Source organism: Tachyglossus aculeatus, chromosome 1 (genome assembly GCF_015852505.1).
Source record: "Tachyglossus aculeatus isolate mTacAcu1 chromosome 1, mTacAcu1.pri, whole genome shotgun sequence".
Lineage (NCBI taxonomy): Eukaryota > Metazoa > Chordata > Mammalia > Monotremata > Tachyglossidae > Tachyglossus > Tachyglossus aculeatus.
Window position 1 is genome coordinate 47,996,399 of NC_052066.1, and position 18,847 is coordinate 48,015,245.

The 18,847-nt window shown below is 46.4% G+C and overlaps 1 protein-coding gene and 5 non-coding genes across 9 annotated transcripts; all 6 read left to right on the forward strand.

The window, feature by feature from the left end:
* The first annotated feature begins 8,624 nt into the window (after nucleotides 1–8,624).
* Nucleotides 8,625–18,448, forward strand: EIF4A2 (eukaryotic translation initiation factor 4A2). Of its 4 annotated transcripts, XR_005448354.1 has the most exons (12): nucleotides 9,656–9,729; nucleotides 12,386–12,434; nucleotides 12,515–12,647; nucleotides 12,903–13,042; nucleotides 14,105–14,273; nucleotides 14,512–14,621; nucleotides 14,901–15,044; nucleotides 15,416–15,553; nucleotides 15,848–15,937; nucleotides 16,161–16,240; nucleotides 16,800–16,912; nucleotides 17,667–17,739. XR_005448354.1 is itself a non-coding variant. In XM_038740861.1 (11 exons), the coding sequence occupies exons 1-11, from the start codon at nucleotides 8,649–8,651 to the stop codon at nucleotides 17,809–17,811; spliced, it is 1,227 nt and encodes a 408-aa protein (XP_038596789.1). In that variant the 5' UTR covers nucleotides 8,625–8,648; the 3' UTR covers nucleotides 17,812–18,448. The 4 variants fall into 4 exon arrangements, 3 of the variants coding, with proteins under 3 accessions (XP_038596789.1, XP_038596797.1, XP_038596779.1); XM_038740861.1 differs by lacking the exons at nucleotides 9,656–9,729; nucleotides 16,800–16,912 and adding an exon at nucleotides 8,625–8,677 and having other exon boundaries at nucleotides 17,667–18,448; XM_038740869.1 differs by lacking the exons at nucleotides 9,656–9,729; nucleotides 16,800–16,912 and adding an exon at nucleotides 8,643–8,677 and having other exon boundaries at nucleotides 12,389–12,434; nucleotides 17,667–18,448.
* LOC119936167 lies at nucleotides 12,733–12,804 on the forward strand. Its single transcript, XR_005453654.1, has one exon. It is a non-coding gene; the product is annotated as a small nucleolar RNA SNORD2 (small nucleolar RNA).
* On the forward strand, nucleotides 14,373–14,444 carry LOC119936171. Its single transcript, XR_005453655.1, has one exon. It is a non-coding gene; the product is annotated as a small nucleolar RNA SNORD2 (small nucleolar RNA).
* LOC119934662 lies at nucleotides 14,667–14,799 on the forward strand. The gene has a single exon (XR_005452994.1). It is a non-coding gene; the product is annotated as a small nucleolar RNA SNORA63 (small nucleolar RNA).
* On the forward strand, nucleotides 15,084–15,263 carry LOC119936158. Its single transcript, XR_005453650.1, has one exon. It is a non-coding gene; the product is annotated as a small nucleolar RNA SNORA81 (small nucleolar RNA).
* On the forward strand, nucleotides 15,631–15,763 carry LOC119934598. Its single transcript, XR_005452980.1, has one exon. It is a non-coding gene; the product is annotated as a small nucleolar RNA SNORA63 (small nucleolar RNA).
* Nucleotides 18,449–18,847: the final 399 nt, after the last annotated feature.

The window sequence follows — 18,847 nt, forward strand, 5'->3', positions numbered from 1 at the left end:
AGTGCTTAATAAATGCCATTATTATTTATTTATTATAAATACAATTGAATGAATGAATAACCATCGTTATTATTATTAAAATGGGGATGAAGACTGTGATCCCCCCGTGGGACAACCTGATCACCTCGCAACCTCCCCAGCGCTTAGAACAGTGCTTTGCACATAGTAAGTGCTTAACAAATGCCATCGTTATTATTATTAGTAGGAGAGGGGTGAGCAACGTCTGCCTTGGCAAACATGGAATAATAATAACTGTGGTATTTATTAAGTGCTTATTCTGTGCCAGGCACTGTACTAAGCGCTGGGGTGGATACAAGCAGATTGTCCGGACACCGTCTCTTCCTTCTTTCCTTCCCCTCCCCACAGCAGTTGTACATCTATATTAGTCTATTTATTTTACCTGTACATATTTACTATTCTATTTATTTTGTTAATGATGTGCATATAGTTTTAATTCTACTTGTTCTGGCGGTTTTGACACCTGTCTACATGGTTTGTGTTGTTGTCTGTCTCCCCCTTCCAGACTGTGAGCCCGTTGTTGGGTAGGGACCGTCTCTAGAAGTTGCCGACTTGTCCTTCCCAAGCGCTTAGTACAGTGCTCTGCCCTCAGTAAGAGCTCAATAAATACAATTGAATGAATGAACATATATAGACCGTCTCTAGATGTTGTCGACTTGGACTTCCCAAGCGCTTAGTCCAGTGCTCTGCCCTCAGTAAGCGCTCAATAAATACGATTGAATGAATTGAATGAATGAACATATAGAAACCGTCTCTATATGTTGCCGACTTGTCCTTCCAAAGCGCTTAGTACAGTTCTCTGCACACAGTAAGCGCTCAATAAATACGACTGAATGAGTGAACGAATAGATTTTGCCGACTTGTCCTACCCAGCGCTTAGTACAGTGTTCTGCACACAGTAAGCCCTCAATAAATACGATTGAATGAATTGAATGAACAGAGACTGTCTCTAGATGTTGCCGACTTGGACTTCCCAAGCGCTTAGTACAGTGCTCTGCACACAGTAAGCGCTCAATAAATACGATTGAATGAATTGAATGAATGAACATATAGAGACCGTCTCTAGATGTTGCCGACTTGTACTTCCCAAGCGCTTAGTACAGAGCTCTGCCCTCAGTAAGTGCTAAATAAATATGACTGAATAAATTGAATGAACATATAGACTGTCTCTATATGTTGCCAACTTGTCCTTCCCAAGCGCTTAGTACAGTGCTCTGCCCACAGTAATCGCTCAATAAATATGATTGAATGAAGTGACTGAATGGAGACCGTCTGTATACGTTGCCAACTTGTACTTCCCAAGCGCTTAGTACAGTGCTCCTGCACACAGTAAGCCCTCAATAAATACGATTGAATGAATTGAATGAACAGAGACCGTCTCTATATGTTGCCGACTTGTCCTTCCAAAGTGCTTGGCACAGTGCTCTGCACACAGTAAGCACTCAATAAATACGATTGAGTGAATTGAATGAACAGAGACGGTCTCTAGATGTTGCCAACTTGTACTCCCCAAGCGCTTAGTACAGTGCTCTGCCCACAGTAATCGCTCAATATGATTGAATGAACTGAATGAATGAACATATAGAGATCGTCTCTAGATGTTGCCGACTTGTGCTTCCCAAGCGCTTAGTACAGTGCTCTGCCCACGGTAATCGCTCAGTAAATATGATTGAATGAATTGAATGAATGGAGACCGTCTGTATATGTTGCCTATTTGTACTTCCCAAGCGCTTAGTACAGTGCTCTGCCCACAGTAATCTCTCAATATGATTGAATGAATTGCATGAATGAACGGACCATCTCCAGATGTTGCCTACTTGTCCTTCCCAAGCGCTTAGTACAGTGCTCTGCACACAGTAAGCGCTCAATAAATACGATTGAATGAATGAATGAATAGATTTTGCCTTGTCCTTCCCAAGCGCTTAGTACAGTGCTCTGCCCTCAGTAAGCGCTCAATAAATATGATTGAATAAATTGAATGAACATATAGACAACGTCTCTAGATGTTGCCGACTTATCCTTCCCGAGCACTTCGTCCAGTGCTCTGCCCTCAGTAAGCGCTCAATAAATACGATTGAATGAATGGGTGAATGAATGCCAACTTGTACTTCCCAAGCGCTTAGTACAGTGCTCTGCACACAGTAAGCGCTCAATAAATACGACTGATGATGATGATGACTGAATGTCCATCCCCCCATCTTACCTCCTTCCCTTCCCCACAGCACCTGTATATATGTATATATGTATATATGTTTGTACGTATTTATTACTCTATTTATTTATTTATTTTACTTGTGCATATCTATCCTATTTATTTTATTTTGTTGGTATGTTTGGTTTTGTTCTCTGTCTCCCCCTTTTAGACTGTGAGCCCACTGTTGGGTAGGGACTGTCTCTATATGTTGCCGACTTGTACTTCCCAAGCGCTTAGTACAGTGCTCTGCACATAGTAAGCGCTCAATAAATACGATTGATGATGATGATGATGAATGAACTGAATGTATGTGAATGAATGAATGAATGAATGAATGAATGAAATACGACTGAATGAACTGAATGAATGAACATCTAGAGACCGTCCCTTCCCATTCATTCATTCATTCAATCGTATTTATTGAGCGCTGACTGTGTGCAGAGCACTGTACTAAGCGCTTGGGAAGTCCAAGTTGGCAACATATAGAGACGGTCCCTACCCAACATTCATTCATTCATTCATTTATTCGTATTTATTGAGCACTTACTGTGTGCAGAGCACTGTACTAAGCGCTTGGGAAGTCCAAGTTGGCAACTTATAGAGACGGTCCCTACCCAACATTCATTCATTCATTTAATCGTATTTATTGAGCACTTACTTTGTGCAGAGCACTGTACTAAGCGCTTGGGAAGTACAAGTTGGCAACATAGAGAGACGGTCCCTACCCAACATTCATTCATTCATTCATTCATTCAATTGTATTGATTGAGCGCTTACTGTGTGCAGAGCACTGGACTAAGCGCTTGGGAAGTCCAAGTTGGCAACATATAGAGACGGTCCCTACCCAACATTCATTCATTCATTCATTTATTCGTATTTATTGAGCACTTACTGTGTGCAGAGCACTGTACTAAGCGCTTGGGAAGTCCAAGTTGGCAACTTATAGAGACGGTCCCTACCCAACATTCATTCATTCATTTAATCGTATTTATTGAGCACTTACTTTGTGCAGAGCACTGTACTAAGCGCTTGGGAAGTACAAGTTGGCAACATATAGAGACAGTCCCTACCCAACAGTGGGCTCACAGTCTAGAAGGGGGAGATCAATCAATCAATCAATCAATCAATCAATCAATCATATTTATTGAGCGCTTACTATGTGCAGAGCACTGTACTAAGCGCTTGGGAAGTACAAAGTGGCAACACATAGAGACAGTCCCTACCCAACAGTGGGCTCACAGTCTAAAAGGGGGAGACAGAGAACAAAACCAAACATACCAACAAAATAAAATAAATAGGATAGAAATGTACAAGTAAAATAAATAAATAAATAAATAAATAGAGTAATAAATATGTGCAACCATATATACATATATACAGGTGCTGTGGAGAAGGGAGGGAGGTAAGATGGGGGGATGGAGAGGGGGACGAGGGGGAGAGGAAGGAAGGGGCTCAGTCTGGGAAGGCCTCCTGGAGGAGGTGAGCTCTCAGCAGGGCCTTGAAGGGAGGAAGAGAGCTAGCGTGGCGGTTGTGCGGAGGGAGGGCATTCCAGGCCAGGGGGAGGACGTGGGCCGGGGGTCGATGGCGGGACAGGCGAGAACGAGGCACGGGGAGGAGATTAGCGGCAGAGGAGCGGAGGGTGCGGGCTGGGCTGGAGAAGGAGAGAAGGGAGGTGAGGTAGGAGGGGGCGAGGGGATGGACAGCCTTGAAGCCCAGGGGGAGGAGTTTCTGCCTGATGCGCAGATTGATCGGTAGCCACTGGAGATTTTTGAGGAGGGGAGTAACATGCCCAGAGTGTTTCTGGACAAAGACAATCCGGGCAGCGGCGTGAAGTATGGATTGAAGTGGGGAGAGACACGAGGATGGGAGATCAGAGAGAAGGCTGGTGCAGTAGTCCAGAAGGGATAGGATGAGAGCTTGAACGAGCAGGGTAGCAGTTGGGATGGAGAGGAAAGGGCGGATCTTGGCAATGTTGCGGAGCTGAGACCGGCAGGTTTTGGTGACGGCTTGGATGTGAGGGGTGAACGAGAGAGCGAAGTCGAGGATGACACCAAGGTTGCGGGCTTGTGAGACGGGAAGGATGGTAGTGCCGTCAACAGAGATGGGAAAGTCAGGGAGAGGACAAGGTTTGGGAGGGAAGACAAGGAGCTCAGTCTTCGACATGTTGAGCTTTAGGTGGCGGGCGGACATCCAGATGGAGATGTCCTGAAGGCAGGAGGAGATGCGAGCCTGGAGGGAGGGGGAGAGAGCAGGGGCAGAGATGTAGATCTCGGTGTCATCAGTGTAGAGATGATAGTTGAAGCCGTGGGAGCGAATGAGGTCGCCAAGGGAGTGAGTGTACATTGAGAACAGAAGGGGACCAAGCACTGAACCTTGGGGAACCCCCACAGTAAGAGGATGGGTGGGGGAGGAGGAGCCTGCAAAAGAGACTGAGAAAGAATGACCGGAGAGATAAGAGGAGAACCAGGAGAGGACGGAGTCTGTGAAGCCAAGGTCGGATAGCGTGCTGAGGAGAAGGGGGTGGTCCACAGTGTCAAAGGCAGCTGAGAGGTCGAGGAGGATTAGGACAGAGTATGAGCCGTTGGATTTGGCAAGCAGGAGGTCATTGGTGACCTTTGAGAGCGCAGTTTCCGTGGAATGAAGGGGACGGAAGCCAGACTGGAGGGGGTCGAGGAGAGAGTTGTCGTTGAGGAATTCTAGGCAGAGCATGTAGACAACTCGTTCAAGGAGTTTGGAAAGGAATGGTAGGAGGGAGATGGGACGATAACTCGAAGGTGAGGTGGGGTCAAGAGAGGGTTTTTTTAGGATGGGAGAGACATGGGCATGTTTGAAGGCAGAGGGGAAGGAACCAGTGGAGAGTGAGTGGTTGAAGATGGAAGTTAAGGAGGGGAGAAGGGATAAATGGGGATAAAGACTGTGAGCCCCCCGGGGACCACCTGGTTGCCTTGTAACCTCCCAGCGCTTAGAACAGTGCTTTGCACACAGTAAGCGCTTAATAAATGCCACCATTATTATTATAAATGGTGAACCCCCCGGGGGATCACCTGGTCGCCTTGTAACCTCCCCAGCACTTAGAACAGTGCTTTGCATATAGTAAGCGCTCAATAAATGCCATCATTATTATTCATTCATTCAATCGTATTGATTGAGCGCTTACTGTGTGTACAGCACTGTACTAAGCGCTTGGGAAGTCCAAGTTGGCAACATATAGAGACGGTCCCTACCCAACAGCGGGCTCACAGTCTAGAAGGGGGAGACAGACAACAAAACAAAACATATAAACCAAATAAAATAAATAGAATAAATTTGTGCAAGTAAAATCAATAAATAAATAGAGGGATGAAGACTGTGAGCCCCCCCGGGGAAAACCTGATCGCCTTGTAATCTCCCCAGCGCTTAGAACAGTGCTTTGCACATAGTAAGCGCTTAATAAATGCCGTTATTATTATTATAAATGGGGATGAAGACTGTGAGTCCCCTGTGGGACAACCTGATCACCTTGTAACCTCCCCAGCGCTTAGAACAGTGCTTTGCATGCAGTAAGCCCTCAATAAATGCTGTTATTATTGTTATAAATCGGGATGAAGACTCCCGGGGGACAACCTGGTCACCTGGTAACCTCCCCAGCGCTTAGAACAGTGCTTTGCACATAGTAAGCACTTAACAAATACCCTAATTTTTATGATGGCTTAATAAATGCCATCATTATTATAAATAAGGATGAAGACTGTGAGTCCCCTGTGGGACAACCTGATCGCCAGCGCATAGAACGGTGCTTTGCATGTAGTAAGCGCTTAATAAATGCCGTTATTATTATTATTATTAATCAATCAATCAATCAATTGTATTTAGTGAGCACTTACTGTGTGCAGAGCACTGGACTAAGCGCTTGGGAAGCCTAAGTTGGCAACATGTAGAGACAGTCCCTACCCAACAGCGGGCTCACAGTCTAGAAGGGGGAGACGGAGAACAAAACCAAACATATTAACAAAACAAAATAAATAGAATAGATATGTACAAGCAAAATAAATAAATAAATAGAGTAATAAATATGTACAAACATATATACAGGTGCTGTGGGGAAGGGAAGGAGGCAAGATGGGGGGATGGAAAGGGGGACGAGGGGGAGAGGAAGGAGGGGGCTCAGTCTGGGAAGGCCTCTTATTATTATTAATCAATCAATCAATCGTATTTATTGAGCGCTTACTGTGTGCAGAGCACTGTACTAAGCACTTGGGAAGTACTAGTTGGCAACATATAGAGACGGCCCCTACCCAACAGTGGGCTCACAGTCTAAAAGGGGGAGACAGAGAACAAAACCAAACATACTGACGAAATAAAATAAATAGAATAGATATGTACAAGTAAAATAAATAAATAAATAGAGTAATAAATATGTACAAACATATATACATATATACAGGTGCTGTGGGGAAGGGAAGGAGGCAAGACGGCGGGGTGGGGGGATGGACAGGGGGACGAGGGGGAGAGGAAGGAGGGGGGTCAGTCTGGGAAGGCCTCTTGCCTCATTATTAATCAATTAATCAATTGCATTTATTTATTTACCTGTATATATGTATATATGTTTGTACATATTTATTACTCTATTTTACTTGTACATATCTATTCTATTTATTTCATTTTGTTAGCATGTTTGGTTTTGTTGTCTGTCTCCCCCTTTTAGACTGTGAGCCCACTGCTGGATAGGGACTGTCTCTCTATGTTGCCAACTTGTACTTCCCAAGCGCTTAGTACAGTGCTCTGCACACAGTAAGCGCTCAATGAATACGATTGATTGATTGATTGATTGGAAAGAGCACCGGCTTGGGAGTCAGAGGTCATGGGTTCGAATCCCAGGTCCACTTGTCAGCTGTGTGACCTTGGGCAAGTCACTTCACTTCTCTGGGCCTCAGTTCCCTCATTTGCAAAATGGGGATGAAGACTGTGAGCCCCCCGTGGGCCAACCTTGATCACCTCGCACCCCTGCCCCCCCCCCCCCCCGTGCTTAGAACAGTGCTTGGCACACAGTAAGTGCTTAATAAATGCCATCATTAATATTATAGAGTCTTATAATTCTTATGATAATTCTTATAATAATATATAATATAATATAATATAATGTAATATAATAATTCGTATAATAATGATATTATAATATACATCATATATACTATAATAATAATAATATAAGTCTTATAATTCTTATGTCTCATAATCAATATTATAATTTAATATAATAATATCATCAAGATTATTAAAATTATTAATTTAAGTAATATTATACTATAATATTATAGTATAATATATAGTATAATATGTATAGTATATTATAGTATAATATATAGTATAATATATAGTATATTATAGTATATATAGTATATATACACTATATATATAGTATATATAGTATATTATAGTATAATATTAATATTATAAGACTGTGAGCCCCCCGGGGGCCAACCTTGATCACCTTGTAACCTCCCCAGCGCTCAGAACAGTGCTTGGCCCATAGTAAGCGCTTAATAAATGCCATCATTAATATTATAAATGGAGTCATAATTCTTATTATAATAATATAATAATATATATTATACATATAATAATATGTCTTATAATTCTTATAATTAATATTATAAGACCGTGAGCCCCCCGGGGGGCAAACTTGATGACCTTGTAACCTCCCCAGCGCTTAGACCAGTGCTTGGCCCATAGTAAGCGCTTAATAAATGCCATCATTAATATTATAAATAGAGTCTTATAATTCTTATAATAATATAAATATTATACATATAATATAATAATATGTCATAGTTCTTATAATTAATATTATAAGACTGTGAGCCCCCCGGGGGACAACCTTGATGACCTTGTAACCTCCCCAGCGCTTAGACCAGTGCTTGGCCCATAGTAAGCGCTTAATAAATGGCATCAATCAGTCAATCAATCAATCAATCGTCTTTATTGAGCGCTTACTGTGTGCAGAACACTGCACTGAGCGCTTGGGAAGGACAAGTTGGCAACATAGAATTATTATTTATTATGGTTTTAAAAGGGGCGTCGTGAGGGGAGGCAGCTGAGGGCGACGGGGGGGGGGGGCGCTGAGGTAAAAAAAGGCGGGAGCGAGAGGGGGACGCGTCACGCGCACTGCTGCAATATCCCTCCGCCGGAGACAAAAGAGTCCTCCCGTCCCGCCCCCTGTGGGGGAGACGCCCCGGGGATCCCCCGCCCCCCAACGGTGCTGGAGTAGACGCCCCCCGTCCCTATGTGTGTGGGGGGATCTCCTCCCACCCCCACCCCTCCCCCCACGGCCTTTTCAGGCCTCGGGCGAAGCACCGAGGCGCGGATCCCTCCGCGGCGGCGAAGGAGTTCCGGCCGCGCGTCTATAAAAGGCGCCGGCCGACCCCGCGCTGCCTTTTCGGGCGGGCGGCGAGCGACCATGTCAGGCGGCTCCGCGGACTACGGCAGGTAGGAGGGCGGGTCAATCAGTCCTAGGGATTGAGCGCCATTACTCTATTTATTTACTTAATACATATCTATTCTATTTATTTTAGTTTGTTAGTATGTTTGGTTTTGTTCTCTGTCTCCCCCTTCTAGACTGCGAGCCCACTGTTGGGGAGGGACTGTCTCTATAGGTTGCCAATTTGTACTTCCCCAATTAGTACAGTGCTCTGCACATAGTAAGCGCTCAATAAATACGATTGATGATGATGATGCAGGGCACTGTACTAAGCGCTTGGGACGGGCGGAGGGGGGGCAGTTTTCCGTGGCGCAGCCCCGCTGGTGGCCTGTTTTAGACTGTGAGCCCACTGTTGGGTAGGGACTGCCTCTCTCTATGTTGCCAACTTGTACTTCCCAAGCGCTTAGTACAGTGCTCTGCACACAGCAAGCGCTCAATAGGTACGATTGATTGATTTCATCATCATCAGTCGTATTGATTGATTTTAGCTTTATGAATTGTGTGCGAAAAGCCCTCACTCGTGGTGCCTTCAATCCCCCCCCCGTGTAAGCCATGTTGGCAATCAATCAATCGTATTTATTGAGCGCTTATTGTGTGCAGAGCACTGTACTAAGCGCTTGGGAAGTCCAAGTGGGCAACATATACGGTCCCTACCCAACAGTGGGCTCACAGTCTAAAAGGGGGAGACAGAGAACAGAACCAAACATATTAACAAAATACAATAAATAGATTATATATGTACGAGTAAAATAAGTAGATAAATAGAGTGATAAATATGTGCGGCTTGGCAGTGCTCTGGACACAGTAGGCGCTCAATAAGTACGATTGAATGAATGAATGAATGGCGCGCGGCTTTGCGGCACGGCCAACCTTGGGGGGGGGTTGCCTGAGGCCACCGTGCGCATGCGCGGAAGGGCGAGGGGCGGTCTCGCGAGATTTAGAGGGCGCGCGCGCCCGTGACGGTTGGCGGCGAGCGCCCCCCAACGGACGTCGCGCGCACCTGGAGGTGACCCGCACTCGCCAAGTCGATGGCAACAGGAGGGGCGCCACCTACCGTAGGGTACGTGCCAATGGGCGCCGATCAATCAATCAATCGTATTTATTGAGCGCTTACTGTGTGCAGAGCACTGTACTAAGCGCTTGGGAAGTACAAGTTGGCATCATAGACGGTCCCTACCCAACAGTGGGCTTTCATTCCGTCGTATTTAGCGAGCGCCTCCTTTGCTTTGTTCAGTCACTCATCATCATCAATCGTATTTATTGAGCGCTTACTATGTGCAGAGCACGGTACTAAGCGCTTGGGAAGTGCAAATTGGCAACATATAGAGACAGTCCCTACCCAACGGTGGGCTCACAGTCTAGAAGTCATTCCATCGTATTTAGTGTGTATTGAGCGCTGACGGTGGGCAGAGGACTGGGCTGAGCGCTTGGGGTGGACAAGTCGGCCACACTGACGGTCCCTATAGTAATAGTCATCATCATCAATCGTATTTATTGAGCGCTTACTATGTGCAGAGCACTGTACTAAGCGCTTGGGAAGTACAAATTGGCAACATATAGAGACAGTCCCTACCCAACAACGGGCTCACAGTCTAAAAGGGGGAGACAGAACAAAACCAAACATACTAACAAAATAAAATGAATAGAATAGATATGTACAAATAAAATAAATAAGTATGTATTGAGCTCTTACTCTGCAGAGGACTGGACTAAGTGCTTGGGATGGACAAGTGGGCAACAGAAAGACGGTCCCTATTCATTCATTCATTCAATCGTATTTAGTGAGCGCCTCCTTTCATTCATTCAGTCGTATGTATTGAGCGCTTACTGTGTGCAGAGGACTGGACTGAGTGCTTGGGATGGACATGTCGGCAACACAGACGGTCCCTATTCATTCAATCGTATTTATTGAGCGCTAACTATGTGCAGAGCACTGAACTGAGCGCTTGGGATGAACAAGTCGGCCATACTGACGGTCCCTATTCATTCAGTCGTATTTAGTGAGCGCCTCCTTTCACTCATTCAATCGTATGTACTGAGCGCTTACTGTATGCAGAGCACTAGACAGCGCTTACTATGTGCAGAGCACTGGACTGAGTGCTTGGGATGGACAAGTCGGCAACAGAGACGGTCCCTATTCATTCATTCACTCCATCGTATTTAGTGGGCGCCTCCTTTCACTCATTCAATCGTATGTATTGAGCTCTTACTGTGTGCAGAGGACTGGACTAAGCGTTTGGGATGTACAAGTCGGCAACAGAGATACGGTCCCTATTCATTCATTCACTCCATGGTATTTGGTGAGCGCCTCCTTTCATTCATTCAATCGTGTTTACTGAGCGCTGATTGTGCAGAGCACTGGACTGAGCGCTTGGGATGGACAAGTCGGCAGCAGAGATGGTCCCTGTGCATTCATTCCATATTTAGCGAGCGCCTCCTTTCATTCATTCACTCGTATTTAGTGAGCGCTTACTGTGTGTGCAGACCACTGGACTAAGAGCTTGGGATGTACAAGTCGGCAAGAGAGAGACGGTCCCTATTCATTCATTCAGTCGTATTGAGCGCTTACTGTGTGCAGAGCACTGGGCTAAGCGCTTGGGATGGACAAGTGGGCAACATCTAGAGACGGTCCCTACCCAACAGCGGGCTCACAGTCTAGAAGGGGGGAGACAGACGATGATGATGGTATTTGCGAAGCGCTTACGAGGTGCCAAGGACTGTTGTAAGCGCGGGGAGAGATAAGAGAAGCAGCGTGGCCCAGAGGAAAGAGTAGGTGCTTTGGATTCAGAGGTCGTGGGTTCAAATCCCGACTCTTTGTCAGCTTTGTGACCTTGGGCAATTCGCTTCACTTCTCCGGGCCTCAGTTACCTCATCTGGAAAATGGGGATTAAGACAGCCCCACGTGGGACAACCTGATCCCTTGTAACCTCCCCAGTGCTTAGAATAGTGCTTTGCACATAGTAAGCACTTACTAAATGCCATTGTTATCAGGTCGTCTTTTAGACTGTGAGCCCACTGTTGGGTAGGGACTGTCTCTATATGCGCTTAGTACAGTGCTCTGCACATAGTAGGTGCTCAATAAATACGATTGATTGATTGATTGATCCCCATTTGACAGATGAGATCATTGAGGCCCCAAAATGCAAAGTGACTTGCCCGAAGTCACCCAGCTGGACAAGTGGGCAGCGTGGCTCAGTGGAAAGAGCCCGGGCTTGGGAGTCAGGTCATGGGCTCAAATCCTGGCTCCGCCGGCTGTCAGCTGTTTGGCTTTGGGCAAGTCACTTCACTTCTGGGCCTCAGTTCCCTCATCTGGAAAACGGGGATGAAGTCCCAAGTGGGACAACCTGAATACCTTGTTTCCTCCCCAGCGTTTAGAACAGTGCTTTGGACATAGTAAGCGCTTAACAAGTACCATCATTATTTTTATTAAGTGGCGGAGCTGGGATTAGAACCCACGACCTCTGCCTCCCAAGCCCGGTTACGTGCCACTGAGCCACGCTGCTTCGCTCTGTGCCAGGCACTGTCGTAAACGCTGGTGTCCGACCCCACGTGGGGCTCGGGCTCGATCCCCCCTTTGACGGAAGAGGACCCCGAGAGGCGAGGTGACTCGGCCAAGGTCACACAGCAGATAAGGGGCCGAGCCGGTCCCGGGCCGAAGTGGTTGCGAGGCGATCCGGGCACAGGATGATCCTCCATAACGCGCTTTGTCCTTCCAGCAGAGACCATGGCGGCCCGGAGGGAATGGACCCCGAAGGCGTCATCGAGGTAAGGACCGAGTAGAGGGCCGGACCAGCCGGTTGAGGGGCCCCCGATCAGCCCGCTGATTGCCCTTTCTCGCCCTGCAGAGCAACTGGAATGAGATTGTGGATAACTTTGATGATATGAACCTGAAAGAGTCTCTGCTTCGGGGTATCTATGCTTACGGTTTTGAGAAACCTTCCGCTATTCAGCAGAGAGCCATCATCCCCTGCATCAAAGGTAAGGCCGTCCAGGGCGCCCGGTCCCCATTCCGACCCTCCCCGCCCGAGACAGTGACCTCTCCGGGGCCCAGCGGCGTTCCTTAAAGTGACGTGATGGCATACCATCTTTCGGGGCTGACCTGAAATGGAGATAAAAAGCCTTCTGCTGATCACTTATTTCCTCGGGCGTAAGTCGTCGACCAGAAGGCATACGTGGTGTAAACTGACGAATGACGAGTGTGGGAACAGTAAATATGTTTCCTACTTTTTTTAGGGTATGATGTGATTGCTCAAGCTCAGTCAGGTACTGGCAAGACAGCCACATTTGCTATTTCCATCCTGCAACAGTTGGAGATTGATCTCAAGGAGACCCAAGCACTAGTATTGGCCCCCACCAGAGAACTGGCTCAACAGGTATTGATAGTGTAGATTAAAAAGAAAAACTGCTTGCGTGTTGCGTAGGTTTCACGTTTCACAACTGAAGGACGCCCCGTGCTGAACCTGACCCATTAAAGAACCATCCTTTTAATGGGAAAGCAAGTTGTATTTGGAGTTCCTCTGGTTTTCTGTGTCCACGTAGGGAGCTTATTGGTGCTTTATTTGGAGTTGAGCTGGGCCTGGGTACCAGGTGGAAGTTACATTGTGCAGGGCCACGTCCCAGCAGGTGGGAGAACTTGTTGTGAGACTTAAAGGAATCCGTTACACACGAGTGATCTCTGAAGAGCTCCGATCTTGGGAGATCATCAGACCCGTGCAGTTGTGCAACATGAAAACTGCAGTGCACATGTGACCAGTTCGCTGTCTTTGTAGTTTTGTGATGCATTATCTGTGACCGTTGTTGCATGTTAATTGCCCTCCAGGCTTTTCCGCTGTGTTGGCATCCAAGTAAAGCTTTCCTCCGTAATAGCTGCAGGCTTCAACGAGATCCAGGCTAGCTCACCATTTCTTGGCTTCAGATAGTGGTCTCATCATCAGCCAGGAGACCACAGTTTTGATTGTCTACCTAAATGCACGTGTGAGAATTTGCTTCCACCAAGGTCAACCCTACAGTAGTGCACCTTAGATAACCTCACAATCGTTAATAGCCTTAGAATTAACATTCAAGGGGCCCACGGTATTTATTTTTTCCTGCCAGTTTAGCCAGACTTAACTGATTCAGAATTCCTTCCTGGAACATTGCGAAGCCATCTTGATGTCTCTTGATAGTACAAATCGATCAACACATACGTAGAGTGTTTTGAGTGGATTTGATGTTTCTAGAACAAAGGATTTGGGGGCCTTGAAAAACGGCTATATTGCATGATGTGCGTTCATGAGCTGCTTTGCCAGGCTGAGTCATTTGTGTCTCCCATTTGGCGCTGCATCAAAAATTGAGAAAATGTCAGGTTGCCGAGGTAAAGTAAGCTGGGGCGTGAAGCGTTTGCTGGTAGCGGTTGTCTCTTCCCGAAGGAATACTGATCGAAGTCTCATCTTTAGATCCAAAAGGTCATCCTGGCCCTTGGAGACTATATGGGAGCAACCTGCCATGCCTGCATTGGGGGGACCAATGTTCGAAACGAGATGCAAAAACTCCAGGCTGAAGCGCCTCATATTGTCGTCGGGACGCCAGGGCGCGTGTTCGACATGCTCAACAGGCGCTATCTCTGTAAGTCGGTAACCTCTTTGGGTGGTGGGGGCAGGGGGTTAAACTTGCAATAGAGTTGAGCGTTGATTCATTTACCTCGTAAAGGTATTCGAAGGGAAATGATGATTTCATGTTTTACCATCTTTCGGGACTGATGTGGGACTGATGATAAACATGTATCTCTGATCGCCCTCCTTTCTTGAAGAGGAAATGTTCTGAGTGCCGAAGCAAAACCAGTAACGTGAGCTCTCTTGAACAGCTCCCAAATGGATCAAGATGTTCGTTCTGGATGAAGCCGATGAGATGCTGAGCCGGGGGTTTAAGGATCAGATCTATGAGATTTTCCAGAAGCTGAGTACAAATATTCAGGTAACGGACCATGGAAAGACGTGGGGGGGGGAATGCAGTTCAACGTTGCAGGTTCTAGTTACAATGTAGCTGCAAAGTGCTGTATTGTCGTTCCCCCTGCTCAAAGTAAAAATTGTTTCATACTATCCCTGTCTACCTAGATGATTGTGGTAAGACAGGGACGCTTGGTTTCAAACATGGCCCGATCTTTGTTGCTGAAGTACCACCAGGAAGATCAGAATGGTTCATGACTTCTAAAATGCATCTCTTGCCACCCCCCCCTTTTTTTTTTTTTTGAAGGTTGTGTTGCTTTCCGCTACAATGCCAACAGATGTTCTGGAGGTGACCAAAAAGTTCATGAGGGATCCTATTCGTATTTTAGTGAAGAAGGAAGAATTGACTCTGGAGGGAATCAAGCAATTCTACATTAACGTTGAAAGAGAGGTAATGTGTTCTCCCTGGGCGTTTCGAAAGTCCGAGTAGTGCTTCTTGTCATAAGCGCTGTGCTAAAATCACAGAAACTAGGAATTGTCTTGGTTTTTGTGATAATGCTAGCAGAGTACACACAGGAAGAAGAGTAAAATGCACCTCATCTAAAGAGACTTGGGTGGACCTCTTTCTTAATGTCCAGTGTCCTGTGTCTGACGATTAGGTGCGATAATACCCAGGATGAGATTTGAATAGATTGCGGTGACACGTCCTTGTTGCGTTGTCGCGGCAGTGCTGAGAAGGAACAGTATTGATCCTCACAATCTGCGTGTCCATTTTAACAGGTAATGCCTTGACAATGTGTGGTGGTTTTTTTTCTCCCTAAGGAATGGAAGCTGGATACTCTCTGTGACTTGTATGAGACCCTCACCATTACTCAAGCCGTCATTTTCCTGAATACGAGAAGAAAGGTGGATTGGCTCACCGAAAAAATGCACGCCAGGGATTTCACCGTTTCCGCTCTGGTAAGAAGGAAAGCGGTATTCACCCCGAAGAACGTGCGGTCGGACGCGCCCCCCGAAATGGCCATTGCCCAGATCTGACGCAGGAACTAGTTACAACGTGGCTGCGTAGTGCCGTGTTGTCGTTCCCCCTGCGAAAAGCAAAGCTTGTCTCTTTCTATCTCTGTCTGCTTTGATTTACTCCGGCAGCCAGGGACGCTTGGTTTCAAACATGCCGGCTCTTGTCTTTTGGATGACTGAGTATAAGATGATGGGCCAAGTTTGTAATCCTTGGCCGCCCTGTGACTTGCTTTGCAGCATGGGGACATGGACCAGAAGGAGCGGGATGTTATCATGAGGGAGTTCAGGTCGGGCTCAAGCCGAGTTCTCATCACTACCGACTTGTTGGTAAGTTGTTTTCGTCGGTCCCTCACGGGAGATTTCCAAAAGCTGACGTTCTGGTAAAGGCCATGAACAGCCTTCACCGGGGTCAGGCTATTTGGAAAAGAAAAGACCACACTCCACAGTGGACTATACATACAGTTGTAGTTCATTACTCTAACGTGGCCGACAGAACCGGGTGCCCGTAATTGCTCGGCGTAATTGGGAACTCTCCTTGTTCGGTTTCTAGGCTCGTGGGATTGACGTGCAACAAGTTTCTCTGGTTATAAACTATGACTTGCCTACCAATCGTGAAAACTACATTCACAGGTGAGTCCGCACCCTCCCAGTTTGACCCGGTCGACTAATGTTGCTTTTGTTTCCAGTGCAGTCAGTTACTGGCCTCGGTCTTCCATGGGATGCTTTGGTCAACCCAGCCAGTCTTAAATGTGAAAGTCTTTGTGTAGCGTCCCAAATAGAGTTGGATTGTGCCAGTTTCTTATGGGGTTGTCAGTTGTCACTGGGGAATTACGGCCCAATAAGGTCATTTTATAGTGAGCCATGTGCGGTTGTGTCAGTCACAGCCCTAGCAACGTGCCGATGTTGCTTGGAGCTTCTTCAGATGCTTAACTGAAGGAAAAATGAAGACCAGCCACAAATTTGCCACCGGGCGAGATTTGTTGTTCGGTCTGATTTCCTGGACTCCTTTTTTAAAGAGTCTTGCTCTCGTGTTGCTTGTCTCATGCCTCCTTGGTGATTCTCTAGTGGGACTCTGGTGTTCTTGTAGCACTTAGCTGGTTCCCTGGCCTAGTTGTAGCGGCTTTGTCCCCGAATAAATTCAACTGTGCTTTTGTTACTTGATGTAAAAAAGACTTTTTAAAAAATACAGGAGTCGCTAACAGCAGTTGATGACGTGAGATGGTGCTCAGAAACGGCGCTGGCGTAATTTAGGACGTGGATTCATAAGCGAAACAGCACACTGTTTGAGTAAAGAGCGAGTCGGTATTTATATTTGTTTTTCTTTTGTCATGATTCTTTGATGTCCTTGATCGCCCTAGCCAGGCCTCTCTGTACATTATTAGCTTTTGTACCTAGGTGCTTCTTGTCTCGCTTGTTGTGAAAGGAAGTCAGAGCTTTTGTGGGAAACGAAAACGCACACGGTTGCCGTCGTGTGACCGAAAAAGAACAGTTTGATGAGGCTTGGGTTTCCCTTCCAAATGATAGGCGATGATTCTCCCCCCTCCCCGCCCCCAGCCCCCCCCCCGACGGCAAAACATCAATTGTAAGTCGTAGATAAAGTTAACTTGGCAGTCATTTGTGTTTACAGTTGATGGTTCCTGAAGCGCGGCGAAATGGAGTGCGTAACTGTTCCGTTCTTTTCGTTTTATTATCCCTGGCATTTACATCTGTCCCAGGATGACATCGCTCTCTGCCCATTCGGGGGTGAGGGAATTTCAGAGGCTTATTGCTTGATTTTTCCCCCCCCCTCCCCACCAGACAGTACTGCTTTTTAAGGCATATAACGCTCCAGACCATAAGATCTCACACTCTGCTGCCAGACACAACAAGGCCTTTTACAACTCCGTTGGGCACTTGGCTGCTGATGAAACTTCTTCCTGGTCTAGGCAACTTTAATTAGCTAGCGCTCCAAATGCAAGCACCATAACTGGCAAAAAAAATCAGCCAAAGGGGATCTTCGTCATCCTAAAACCCGAGCGGCACGCCATAATAGCGGTCGGTGTTTTCTCCTTCGCAGAATTGGCAGAGGCGGTCGCTTCGGCAGGAAAGGCGTGGCGATCAACTTTGTCACCGAAGAAGACAAGCGGATTCTCCGTGACATTGAGACTTTCTACAATACTACCGTGGAGGAGATGCCAATGAATGTGGCTGATCTTATTTAGTCCCCGGGATGAGGTGGTTTCGAATGCAGTGCTCGCTGTTGCTGAATGAGGCGATTTCACAACGTGCATTGTGCTTCTTTGGGGAAATACACTGAACCTCGTCTCGATGCTCAACGGATCAGAATTTCAGATTTTTGTGGATAGCGGAGCGACTCTGGCCGTGAGCTCTTGTGGGGAAAGCTGCTGGCCTTTTCCTCGTTAGAGTTAGACTGTTGGGGTGGGTAGAGAAGATGGGGTCTGTAAAATCTTTCTTTGTTAGAAACCCGTTCCCTAGTTCATTGGAGTTGGTGGTCTTAGATGTTCTCTATCACTTAATAATTTACTTGTGGACTAAAAGATATAAGTGCTGTATAAAATCAGCCAATTATGTTAAACTAGCCTATCTGCCCTTACTGTGTTGTCATTAGCCCGGTTAGGAAATCTCTTTTTTAGAATAAGCATCTTCAGTGCGTTTTGTTCGGTATTGTATTTATTCAATCGAATAAAGTAATTATTGCTAGGTGTGAACTGGACCCTGTTGCTCAACCCCCAGCAAGCAAATCAGCCTAGATAGAGGGTTAAACCCAGTCAAATTGCCATATTGCACATGTCTTAATGAGGTTTGAATGTTCAATAAATGACTTACTTATAAATGCAATTGGAAATGGTCAGTCATTTGTCCCACTTGGTACAAGAGCAGCGCACACCTTTTTCCCCAAGGATGCAGTCACTCATCGGTGGGGGTGAGCTTATTGAGCGCTTACTGTGTGCAGAGCACTGTACTGAGCACCTGTGACAGTACAATGCAACAACAAATGGACATTCCCTGCTCACAATGAGCTAGTGGTTGCGGGGAAGGATAGGAAAGCATCTGTGCAGTAAGTAGCCCTGAGGTCCTAGTGACCCAGGGAAAGGGTGGGGAGAAACTAAATCCAGGAAGCTCCCTGAAGGGAAAGTGTTTGAAATAAATTGGGCAGAGTTGGGAGGTTTAAGGCTTAAAACTAAATTTCCCTGAATCCACATTTTGGCATGCAAAAACAGCATACAGTAGAATATA

Coding starts and splice junctions, on each gene's coding strand:
- EIF4A2 (XM_038740851.1), top strand. CDS start 9,698: ATGGCAACAGGAGGGGCGCCACCTACCGTAGG. Junction 15,554..15,847: donor ATTTCACCGTTTCCGCTCTG/GTAAGAAGGAAA, acceptor CTTGCTTTGCAG/CATGGGGACATGGACCAGAA. Junction 15,938..16,160: donor TCATCACTACCGACTTGTTG/GTAAGTTGTTTT, acceptor TTCGGTTTCTAG/GCTCGTGGGATTGACGTGCA.